General features: G+C 34.5%; 2 protein-coding genes across 3 annotated transcripts in view; both read left to right on the plus strand.

The window, feature by feature from the left end:
- The window catches only part of KCTD16 (potassium channel tetramerization domain containing 16), a 292539-nt gene that overhangs the window by 256540 nt on the left and 22435 nt on the right, over positions 1-13564 (plus strand). The window lies entirely within an intron of this gene.
- On the plus strand, positions 1310-1550 carry LOC110567028 (cyclin-dependent kinases regulatory subunit 1-like). The gene is given in 2 exon segments (XM_064366248.1): positions 1310-1345; positions 1347-1550. Coding segments are annotated over 2 exon segments (240 nt in total).

Genomic DNA, 13564 nt, shown 5'->3' on the forward strand with positions numbered 1-13564 from the left:
ATAGACACATGTGGCTACTGGACACTTGAAATGTGGCTATTCTAGATTGAGATGCTTTACGTTTAAACTATTCAGTAGATTTCAAAGACTTAGAAATGTACTTTACATTACGAAAGAAATGTAAAGTAATAATTTTTAAAATATTGATTATTTGTGAAATGATTTTATGTATATTAGGTTAAATACAATATATTAGTAAAGTTAATTATATATACTTCTTTTTACTTTTTTAATGCAGCTACTAGAAAACTTTAAAATTACATGTGTGACCCACATTACATTTCTATTAGCCAGCAATAGACTATGTATATGAGTAGTCTGGAAACAGTACAGTATTCCTTGATCCTATATTAGTCAAGATATTTTCCTTTTTAATTGACAGAAATCCTATTCAATCTGCTTTTAAAGGAAAAATTGGAATGTAATCACTCACACATAGCTGAAAAACACAGGAATAGACTGTCTTAGGCTTGCCTGGATCCAGGAACTAAATCAATGTCGTTAACATTCTGTATGAGCATACGTGTGGACTCTGTGCATCTGTCACTGCTCTGTTTTCTGCTGTGTGGTTATCACTCCTAGACGAGTTCTTATTTCATAGTAGCCACAGTAATAAACCTAGAGCTTTAAGAAGAGATGGGCTCATCCACTCAGTTCCAATTAACCTAGCTTGGGTCATGTTCCCATACCTGCATCAATCACTGTGGTTGACGTAGGATGCTCTGTATCTGTTGAAAACATAGGCTGGGTCACTGGCCTCTCCAGCTCTCCTTAGAGCACAGGTGAAGACAGCCACTTGAAGCCTATGAACTGAGAATGGGTTGCTAAGGAAAGTATGTTTTCTGTTACCAGACCAAGGCAGAATGGCCACTGGACAGGGAAAATCAGTAGTCAAAGGCAGTCAAGGGTGAGAGAAAGGATGTACTTATCCTTTTCTGTTGTTGTTGTTGTTTTTGTTTTTGTTTTTTTAACTCATGTTGATCTGAGCCAAAAAACCTGTAAGTCATCGTCTTCTTCTACCTCTTCCTCACTCGCCTCATTCGGTCACCAAATTCTGTTAATTTACCTCTTAGACAGCTTCATAAATATTCCTAACTTCCTTTGTGTCTTGCACATATTTCTTTCTAGTTCTAATTTCATCTGTTTTTTTTCTCTAGTTCTAATTGCATCTTGCTGAAATTCAAAATCTCTTCTTCACATTACTTCCAGAGCATTTATTTATTTAATTCATTAAAAAAAATATTTGGTGCTTCTGGGCGTTCCTTGGATGTTGGCAGTGCAAGGCTGAAGACTTGCAGACAGAGCGATCATGTCACACAAATAAATTTACTAATTGGAAAAATACCAACAATGAGGAATTTGAGTATTGGCATGTCATGTTGCCCAAGGACACAGCCAAGCTGGTCCCTAAAACCCACTTGATGTCTGTATCTGAATGGAGGAATCTTGTCATTCAGCAGAGTCAGGGATGGGTCCATTATATGATCCATGAACCAGAACCTCACATCTTACTATTCTATTGCCTACTACCCAAGGAGCCAAATAAATGAAGTTGGCAAGCCACTTTTCAGCCTCAGGCTTTACATAGCTGTCCTTAGTTCCTAACATCTTTCTGATAATATTAAGTTGCCTTCCTGTTTCTCACTCTGATATTTAAAAGATGTTCAATACACTGTTTGAATGTGCTGGTAACTGCTTTGCTTCTTGAGTAGAGCCACCACCGCCACCGCAGCCCAGACAAATGAGTGCTCTGTGGACCACAGCCTCAGCTGAGTGTGACCCCAGAAGCCACGGTGTGCTCTGTGTCCAGAACACACTTGGCAGATGGAGGAAGCATCTGAGATTAAGACCATGGCTGTCACAGGGATCATGTAAACTTACTATTTTTTTTTTTCCAGGTGTTTTATGTATGGTGACTTGTGAATTTATGTTTCAATATATTGGAAACTTTCCATATTACTCAAGAAATCTGAAATGCCAGATATAGGTGAAGGGGAGGGAGGCAGCAAATCATACTGCCACGTATGCACCTATGCAACAACCTTGCATGTTTTTCACATGTACCCCAAAACCTAAAATGCAATAAAAAAAAAAAAGAAAAAGAAAAAAGAAATCTGTTCATGTTAAAAGCCTTGATTAAAGAGAAAGTTTTTATAATCTGAAAAAAAAAGCATTTAAAAAACCCACCAACAATTAGCACAGAAAACGTCACAAAACAAAATGCATCACTCGATGAATTATTCTAAGGCAAACATCTGTAACCTAACCATGACCAGGTCAGAAAATAGAATTCGGTTAGACATTCTGGAAGCCCCTTCTGTGCACCACATTTCAAACACAACCCCTTTGTCTACCACACCAACTTTTATATTAAACATTTCCTTGACAGTTTTATACTTATCCCTCATGATTGTGTCTTAAAATGTATCTGCTGAAAACACAGGCTGTTTAAACTATGGAGTTTCTCACAGTTTGGATGTGGCTGATTGCAAATGTATGGTACAATTCACTATGTGCCATTGTCCTCTGTATTTTCTGCAGAAAATAGAAGTGGAATTGCTGTGTCATATTACAGTAACTCTATGTTTCACTTTTTGATGAACCGACAAACTGTTTTCCAAACTGCCAGCACCACTTTACATTTCACCTCCAATGCCTAAGAGTTCCAGTTTCTTTACATCCTCATCAGTACTTACAATCATCTGGCTTTTTGATAGCCTAGCCATTCTACTAGGTGTGAAGTAATATCTCACTGTGGCATGGTTCAGGAGCTCTCACCAGTAATCCCAGCACTTTGGGAGGCCAAGGCAGGAGGATTCCTTAAGGCCAGGAGTTCAAGACCAGCTTGGGCAATATAATAAGGTCCCATCTCTACTGAAAAAACAAAACAAAACAAAACAAAAAACTCACTGTGGTTTTTATTTGCATTTCTTTAGTGATGAATTATGTTGAGTATTTTTTGATGTGTTTATTAACTATCTGTAGATCTTTGGAAATTTGTCTATTTAGATCCTTTGTTCATTTTTAATAGGGTTATTTATTTTTTTTATTGAGTTGTGAGTTATTTATATATTCTGGATACAAATCCCTTATCATATGTATGATGTATGAATATTTTCTCCAATTCCATGGGTTTTCTTTCTCATTTTCTCAGAGCTATCATTTGCAGCACAAAGTTGCTAATTTTGTTGCAGTTTATTTTTTCATTCTTTTGGTTGTGCTTTTAGTGTCATATCTAAGAAACCACTGGCTAACCCAAGGACAAAAAGGTTTACTTTTATTTTCTTCTGAGAGTTGTTATTTTTAGCTCTTACGTTTAGGTGTGTGATTTATTTTAAGCTACTTTTTGTTTATGATATGAGGTAAGAATTCAACTTCATTCTTATGCATGTGGTTATCCAGTTGTCCCAGCACAATCTGTTGAAAACACTATTCTTTTCCTATTGAGTTATCTTGGTACTCTTACTGAGAACCAGTGACTATAGATATAAGGTTTTACTTCTGGATTCTCAATCATACTTCATTTATTTATATGTTTATCCTTAGGTAGTACCACACTGTCTTGATTATAGTAGTAGCTTTGTAGTAAATTTTAAAATCAGAATGTATGAGTTCTCCAATTTTGGTATTTTTTTTTTAAGATTTATTTTAGCTATTTTGTATCTCTTCCATTTCTACATAAATGTTAAGATCATCTTGTCCATTTTTGAAAGGAAAAAAAAAGCCATCTGGGATTTTGTTGGAGATTGCATTGAATCTGTAGATTGACTTGCAGAATACTATCATCGTAAAAATATTGTCTTCCATTAATGAACATTTCAACATTAAAAAATATTTAATATTCGAATTTCTTTCAGCAATACTTTGTAGTTTTTAGTGTAGGACTTACACATCTTTAGTTAAATTTAAATTTGTTGTTCAAATTTGTTAAATTTTCCTAATGAATTGAACCTTTTATCATTATAAAATGCCCCTCTTCATCGCTAGTAGTATTTGTTTTTGTTGTTGCCCTTGGATCAAAGTAGCTTATTCCAGTATTTTGTCAGAAGTTGTGTTTAAGCCCTCGTGCCAGCAAGGCTTCAGCTTTTGTTGATGTGTCTGAGTGAAGCTTTGTACATGCTTTGATTCTGTCCTAAATCTTTCCTCTGATTACTTCTGAGTGGGTGCTTCCTAGCACATGCCACAGCCTTGTGTCTAGCAGAGTTGACTGTGACATCAGGAAGGCTCTTCTTGACTTTCTTTTTCTTTACTCTTCTTTCTTTCTCTCTCTCTTTCTCTGTTTCTTTTTCTCCTTCCTTCCTTCATTTCCTTTTTTCCTTTTCTTTCCTTCCCTCCTTCCTTCCTTCGTTTCTTTCTCTTTTTCTTTCTTTCCTTTCCCTCCCTCCCTCCTCCCTTCCTTCCTTCCTTCCTTCCTTTCTTTTTCTCTTTCTTTCTTTCTTTCTTTCCTTTCTTTCTTTCTTTTCTCCTCCTCCTCCTCCTCCTTCTTCTTCAACAGGTGTCTGGGGAGTAATGAGAATGACAAATGCAGGCAGCCTGTCCTTACCTGAGTGAAACTGGAGCCTGACACTAGGATCTAAGAAGTGAGATTACTGTAATCTTCTCTAATGGGGTAGAGTTTCCATTACTTGGAGGTTATAAGGTGAAGGGCATATAATCAAGTAGGTCATGGCTTAAATGCCATAGGTTCACTGTTTTTACCAAAAGATAGATTTTTTTTTTGAATAAATGTTTCTCCATTTGGCATATGAAATTATGATAATGTCTAAATATCTTAATAGTTGTTTTTAATAATTTCACCAGCTATGTTATTTATTTATTTTTTTCTGGAGGGAGAGTCTGCTAGTATTCTTGCTTCATCATTCTGGAAATTCCGTCTACTATATTATTAATTTTCTGCTTTCATAAAGAGATGCTTCTCCTTCTTTACTGTTGTTTAATCTTAATAGTGTAGTTTATATAAGAAAGGTAGGTGAAAGGTTGATTTTTTTCTTAACTTACTGATTTTCAAGATGATGAAGTGATTTTCTGTCATCCTCCGTATGTGACAAGTTACATTAAAAAATTGTCCCTGTGAACTCATTGATTTAAACATATTTGATGGCTAAAATCTATTATAATTACTATCATTATGAAGCTCAAGTTGTTCTATCTTTGGCCAGTTGGAGACTCTTCAGGTTGGCTTCTGAATCTTTTTTATTTTTTGAGGATCTATAGCTGTTTTATTTTATTTTTACACAGTAAATGTATATATTTATGGGGTACATGAGATACTTTGATGCAGGCATGCAATAAGCAATAGTCATATCATGGAAAATGGGGTATCCATCCCCTCAAGCATTTATCCTGAGTCTATTTGACGTTTTAGTAATTTTTGATAACTTTCTTCTGGATTAATATTCTGATCTCCATAGCATGCTCTTTCAATATGTAATTTATATACATACACGTGTATGTATATATAAATACTTTCATGTATAACAGGGTATTCCAGGATTGTCTTGTATGTTTCCTCAACCAGATCTGGAATCAACTGTGTCCAAGGAGGCCTGGTTTATTTTACTAAGAAACGGTATTTCAAAACTACAATATGGGTGCTAGGCATACTCACTGCTGCTGGAATTGCCATTATTTCATGTTCTAGAGAGTCAAAATACACAAACACCCCCCTACACATGCAAAGATAAAACACTTCATCAGTTCATAGTGATACTTCCAATTCAAATGAAAGACGGTGGAGTGTTTACTTAAACTCTTCTATATTATATTTGGCTTCCTTTCTTCTACATCAAAAATCGTGGTTCTCAATAATAAAACACCATTTCAAGTAAATATGTGTTTAATGCTCACCACAAGTCCCTATCTTAACACATCTTTAGTCATTTAACTAAGTCTTGTTCTATTATAGATTTCCCAGAAATCTTTTAAACTAAATTCATCAAGTTGTATACGTTAAAGATGCATAGATTTTGTCTGTCAGTCATACCTCAACAAAATGTTTTTTTAAAAAGATGCGCTTACATTTTACAGTTACTTTGTGAGCTTTATATATGTGACTTTCACTGATACAAAATCCCTAGCTTCTACTTTCTTTCCTTGAATATCTGACATGTGATACTACATTCCTCTGGCATAAAGTCTTGCCATCAAAAAATCTAATGATTATTTAATATTATGTCATTAATAAAACATATGCTTTCCCCTTCAAAAATTCTAGTAATTTTACTAGAAATATATTGGTGTTGTCTATTCTGGATTGATATTCTGATCTCCATAGCATATTCTTTTAATATGTAATTTATATATATACACGTGTGTGTATGTATATATAAATACTTTCAAATGTATATAATATACTATATAATATGCAATTCTAATATATATTACATAATGCTATATAGTATTTATAATAAATAGTATATATTACACGTTACATATTATGTACATATATGTGCACATATGTATTTGACAAGTAAATTTTTCTTTTTAGCATTTGTTCTGTTCCCTTGCCTCAGTTTTTTCCTTAGGGACTTCTATTATATGTATGTTGAAATTTTGGGGGCCTATTTTTTATATTTGACATTTCTCTAGGACACTTTTGATCTCAACTTTTTAATTTTAAATTCTAAGACATTCTCTTTTGTGTTTATGTGCTCTTGTGTTCTAGTTTAGTCTTCATTTCTTAAATTTTTTATCCTTTTACTTATAATTCTTTCATAAACATTGTCATCTAAATCTGAGTCTTTTCTACTTCCAGTTTGTGTTGCTCTTCAATGTTTTGTATCAATTCCGATGTGTTTGAGAATTTTAGAACAGTGGACCGCAGTTTGAATCTCCTTTACGTGCATGTCATTCTGGCATGAATTTATTGTGTGGAAGTCTGTTTTTCTGCTCATTTTTCTCTTTTCCTTATAACATCTTTGTATGGAAATTGTTATTCTGTTGCTTAGTTTCGCTTTTCTTATTATATCTTTGTATAGAGTTTGAACTTAATAGTTTTATATTGTTTATTTGTATCTGATTATCTTTCCAGAACATTTAGAATAAGGTGGGGCTCAGGAATTTTTTTTTTAATTCCACAGAACTTCCCCTTCTGTTATTTTAGTGTAATTTTCTAAAACATGGTTGCTTGCTTTCTGAGATTTCCTGGCTTTGTTCCCCTTCCTTATTTTGGCCTAGACGTTCTTTTTGTTTCATTATGTTCTCTCTGTCTTGTTTGATTTTTATTCTACTCATATCAGGTTTTTTTTTTCCCTCAATATTTGGCCCCATCTTAGAAAAGAGTCCTGATAAGTCAGTATTGAGGACTTATAGGGGCTAAACTGCTTCAATCCTTTCAGTCTAGTTTAGGAAGAGACTCTCCCAGTTTCTGTTTTTGGTCTTACATTGGCTTACTATGCTTTCCAATACATATCTGCTGGCTATTTGGAGAAAACCAAACACTGCATGTTCTCGCTCATAAATGGCTGTTGAACAATGAGAACACATGGACACAGGGAGGGGAACATCACACACTGGGGCCTGTTGGGGGGGGTACTAGGGGAGGGATAACAGGGGGTGGGAGGATTGTGGAGGGACAGCATTAGGAGAAATACCTAACGTAGATGATAGGGGGATGGATGCAGCAAACCACCATGGCACATGTATACCTATGTGAAAAACTTGCATGTTCTGCACATGTACCCCAGAACTTAAAGCATAATTAAAAAAAAAAAAAAAAAAACAAGTCTATGGCAAAAACAAGCAATGAGGAAAGGATTACCTATTTAATAAATGATGTTGGGAAAACTGGTTAGCCATGTGCAGAAAACTGAAACTGGACCTCTTCCTTACATCTTATACAAAAATTAACTCCAGATGGATTAAATATTTAAATGTAAGACCTAAAACCATAAAAACCCTAGAAGAAAACCTAGGCAATACCATTCAGGAAATAGGAGTGGGCTAAGACTTTATGACTAAAACACAAAAAACAATGGCAATGAAAGCCAAAATTGACAAATGGGATCTAATTAAACTAAAGAGCTTCTGCACAGAAATAAAACTATCATCAGAGTGAAAAGGCAACCTACAGAATGGGAGAAAATTTTTGCAATCATTCCATCTGACAAAAAGCTAATATCCAGAATCTACAAGTAACTTAAACAAATTTACAAGATAAGAACAAACAATCCCATCAAAAAGTGGGCAAAGGATATGAACAGACACTTTTCAAAAGAAGACATTTATGTGGCCAACAAACATATGAAAAAAGCTCTTCATCATTGGTCATTAAAGAAATGAACATCAAAACCACAGTGAAATACCATCTCACACCAGTTAGAATGGCGATCATTAAAAAGTCAGGAAACAACATGCTGGAGACAATGTGGAGAAATAGGAACACTTTTACACTGTTGGTGGGAATGTAAATTAGTTGAACAATTGTGGAAGACAGTGTGGCAATTCCTCAAGGATCTAGAACCAGAAATAGCATTTGACCCAGCAATCCCATTACTGGGTATATACCCAAATTATAAATCATTCTACCATAAAGACACATGCACGTGTATGTTTATTGCAGCACTATTCACAGTAGCAAAGACTTGGAACCAACCCAAATGCCTGTCAATAATAGACTAGATAAAGAAAATGTGGCACATATGCACCATGGAATAGTATGCACCTATAAAAAAAAAATGAGTTCATGTCCTTTGCAGGGACATAGATGAAGCTGGAAACCATCATTCTCAGCAAACTAACTCAGGAACAGAAAACCAAAGACTGCATGTTCTCACTCATAAGTGGGAGTTGAACAATGAGAACATACAGGCACAGGGAGGGAAACATCATACATGGGTTCCTGTCAGGGGGCTAGGGGGCTGGGGGAGGAATAGCATTAGGAGTAATACCTAATGTAGATGATGGGATGATGGGTGCAGCAAATTACCATGCCACATGTATACCTATGTAACAAACCTGCACGTTCTGCACATGTATTTCAGAACTTAAAGTATAATAAAAAAAGAAAAGATAATGCATGGAATTTACAGGAGGATTGTTTCCAGGAAAAGTAAGAAAAAGAAAGCATGTCAGCATCTGGGACAGGGTTGATATTCACTAATTACCTGTTAAAAGAAAGAATTAATAAATATATAACATAAACAAATAACCCCCAAAAACCACAAGTCTAAATATGACACTTCCATGCTTTACAAATTATTATTTTATTTTTTATTATCCTTAGATGAAGTATATGCTTCTGACAATGACCTAGAAGAATAGTTCCCCAACTTTGCTCTGTATTGGAATTAGTTAGTGTACTTTTATCATTTTTGTTTCTCAGATTATACCCTAGTTCAATTAAATTAGAAGCTCTAAGAGTGAGACTAAGCATCAGTATTTTTGAAGCTCTCCAGATAATTTCAGTGTTTAAGAACCACTAACTAGAAGGCTCTTTACAATCTGATCTGGCTCTTGTCTACTCCATCTCTCTATTGTGATGTCCCTTAACAAGCTCACAAATAGTCCATGCTTCAGTCATATCCAACTACTTGTAGTTACTAAAATGCACTATCCTGTTGATGCTGTGGTCTCTTTGCCTATACTGGTCTCTTGGCCTAGAATTTTGCCTTGCCTTCAAATGACTATTCAACTGATAATCACCCTATTATGTGTAGGAAGCAGACCTAAAGATTATTACAAGTATCTAGTTTTAATACAGGGCAAGGAGAATGGCCAATCCATCATAAATCTAGATTTTCTTTCTTTCTCTATACTGGGCCCAGTGTTAAACCCTAATTGAATAAGCCAGTTTCTTCTTGGAGGTGAGCCTTCAGCTCTCTCTTGTTATCTCTGTGAGTTCTTGGGATAAAGTTTTGGTCTTTGGAAAGTTTGTTGAGACGAATGAGTTACTGACAAGGACCTCTACAGCATGTTTACTTCTCTGGGTGATGATTTATATTCATAACACTGAGACTGAAGTTGGAAATTAGACCTGCCACTTTAAAATATGCTTGGCCTGGCTCTGATATTGTGAGGAGTGGATTCTTATCAGCAGTTGCATTAAAACAGCATCAGAGACAAGAGCAAGCATATTTTTTAAATGACAGCTCTAAGGAGTCTTCCTGTTTTAGATTAAATCATGATTCCAAAGGCTAAGGCCTGGATTAAAGATTTTGATTTGTCTCCATATTCTCTTAATCAAATCTCTTTTCCTATTGCTTCCACCCTTAGGAAAAATGAGAAACCACTTCTTCCTAATGGATTTTATTATATCACATTAGGTCTCAATAGACACCAAGCAACTCATCTTGGTTTAAAATAAGATAAACTTTTGGTACAATCAAGGAACAACCTTGAAATTATTAAAAATAACATTATAGATTTATATTTACAGTTGCGGAAAGATGATAATATAAAGCCTGGAAGCATTCATACAAAAAATGGTAAAAATTGTTACCTCTTTGTGGTGAAATTACAGGTGGTTTTAAGATTTTCAGTTTTCTTCTCTGACTTTTCTGATTTTCCGCAATGAATTTCTGTATATACATATACATTTAAAGAAGTTAAGTATAGTTAGAGAGTCTTCCTCTAAGAGAGCAGAAGTCCCCCTTTTCAAGACTTAGGTATAAACTTAACCAAGAAGTGAAAGATTTGTACACTAAAAATCAGAAAACATAATGAAAGAAATTAAAGAAGACATAAATAGACTGAAAGACATTTAGTGTTCATGGATTGGAAGACTTGGTATTGTTAGAATGTGCTATGCAAAGCTGTTTACAGACTCAATGCTGTATCCATCAAAATCTCAATGGATTTTTTACAAAAATAGAAAAAAAAAATACCAAAATCCATATGAACCCAGAAAAGACCCAAAATAACCAAAGCAATCTTGTGAAAGAACAAAGTTGATGGCATCAGACTTCCTAGTTTCAAAATATACCCATGTAGCAAACCTGCACACATACCCCCTAAATCTAAAATAAAAATGGACATTATAAATAAATAAATAAATAAATAAAATAATATGAAGAAAAAACACAAAATATGTTACAGAGTTAGTGTAATTAAAATAGTATGATACTGGCATAAAGACAGACCTGTAGCTCAGTAAAAAATAATAGAGAACCCAGATATAAATCTATGCATGGTAAACTGATCTTTAACAAGCTTGCCAAGAATATGTAATTTAGAAAAGGATAGTCTTTTCAACAAATAAATTGGACCCCTATCTTACACCATAGACAAAAATCAACTTGAAGTGGACAAGAGTTAAACGTAAGATCTGAAGTTGTAAAACTTCTAAGAAGATAGAGGGGAAAAGTTTCTTGATGTTGGTCTTGAGAATGTTTTCTTGGATATGACACTGAAAGCACAGGCAACAAAAGCAAAAGTAGACAACTGGGGTGACATTAAACTAAAAAGCTCCTGCACAGCGAAGGAAACAATTAGCAGGGTGAAAAGGCAACCTAAAAATGCGAGAAAATATTTGAAAAACCATTTATCTGATAAGGAATTAATATCCAAAATATATCAGAAACTTCTATAACCAAGCAGCAAGAAAATTAGTAATCAGATTTTAAAACTGGAAAAAGAACTGAATAGCTATTTCTCTAAAGGTGACCATACAAATGGCCACATATACAAAAAGGCACTTGACATCACTAATATCAGGGAAATGCAAGTCAAAGGCACAATGAGAAATCACCTCATACCTGTTAAATGACTGTTATCAAAAGTACAAAAAATAATAAGTACTGGCAAGTATGTGGAGAAATTGGAATCCTTGTACACTGTTGGTGAGAGAGTAAAATGTTGCAAAATCTATGGGAAACAATGTGAAGTTTCCTTAAAAACTTAAAATAGAACTATCATGTGATCCAGCAATCTCATTTCTGGGAATATATTCAAAATAATTGAAATCAGAATCTCAAAGAGATGTTTACACTCTCATAATCTATGTGGCATTTTTCACAATATTCAAGATATGGAAATAACCCAAATGTCCATCAACAGATGAATGGATAAAGAAAATGTGGCATGTACATACAATGAAACATCATTCAGCCTTTTAAAAAAGTAGAAAATCTTCCCGTTTGGGTGATAGGTGAACCTGGAATATGTTGTGCAAAGTGAAATAAGCCATTCACAGAAGAACAAATGTTGCATAATTCCACTTAAATGAGGTATCTAAAATAGTCAAATTCATAGAAGCAGAGAATACAACGGTAGTTCCTAGGTATTGAGGGGAGGGGAAAATAGGGAGTTGTTACTCAGTGGCTCCAAAATTTCAGTTATGCAAATGAAAAAGTTCTAGAGGTCTGATGTACAACATAGTGCCTATAGTTACCAATATGGTATTGTGCACTTTAAAATTTGTTAAGAGGGTAGATCTCATGTTAAGTATTTTTATTACAAAAAAAAAAAAAAACCAAAAAACAAAAAACAAAACCAACCAAGCAAACAAAAAATGACAAAAGAACACAAGGAAATTTTGGGGTGATGAATATGTTCATTATCTTGCTTGTGGTTGATGGTACCACACATTAAATATACACAGCTGATTTTACGTACCAATTGTACTTCAATATTAAAAATACTCCATTGAGAAATTTTTAGAATCTATTACCCTTTATCTTTTTCTTCATCTGAATTGCAGAAGCTGGAGTCTCTCAGAACAACTTAACCTGCTTCTTTTTTACTCCTCAATTCAGTAGACATCTCTAGTAAATTAAAGAAGAGAGCATATTTTTTCAAAAGTGGAGTAGTCAATTTCTTCAAGTTATTTTTCTCAATCTTATACCTGAGATAGATGGCACAGGAGGACACAGAAGAGACCACATGGGAATTCTTTGTCTGATTGGGTGTGATGTAGACCTGGTCACCTCACAGGGTTCAGCAGCCTTAACTGTGCTGTTTTGTCCCACCAAGAGAGAATGGCTAAGAGGAAGACATTAATTACAGGTTAAAAATGACAAGCCAGTGTTATAACAAATAACTGAAACAAAAGTCTCACTTATTTTTGAAGCTCTATTAAAATCAAACTTTAATCATGAATTGTGAAATAGAACACAGGCAGTTAGGAGCTGCTAAAATATTAACACTTCTATTGAAACAGAAACTCAGGCATTTTATTATTTTCATAACCAACTCAGATTTTATAATTAAGTCTTTCAGTTTGATTTATTTAGACTCTAGGCAAACTTTCAAAGTGAGTTTGAGGGACTTTGTACTTGGAACATGAATGCATTGCATTTCCTGAGGCAATTTGAAACTAGGGTTTCATCATTTCAATGCCTGGCTCAGAAGCAGGTATTTTGAGAAACTTCTCTTGAGCATCCTAATTCATTAACTGTAAGAAGGACCTCAGACATTTCCCTTATCAGTGTGAATATTCAGAAGGGAGGGAGAGAGGGAAAGATATTATACTTACGAGTGAAACTGTATTTGTCACAGTGTATTAATTTATCTAGGCCTGTTCTTTTGGCATTACCAATAGACATTTCTTATCTCCCATCTAAGCCTTTAGCTGGTTCTAAATATTTTCTCATTGATCAGAATGAGTAGAAATTTACATTTCCTCCTG

Source organism: Aotus nancymaae, unplaced genomic scaffold (genome assembly GCF_030222135.1).
Source record: "Aotus nancymaae isolate 86718 unplaced genomic scaffold, 86718_ANA_hifiasm-v0.15.2.pri h1tg000064l_1, whole genome shotgun sequence".
Taxonomy (NCBI): Eukaryota; Metazoa; Chordata; class Mammalia; order Primates; family Aotidae; genus Aotus; species Aotus nancymaae.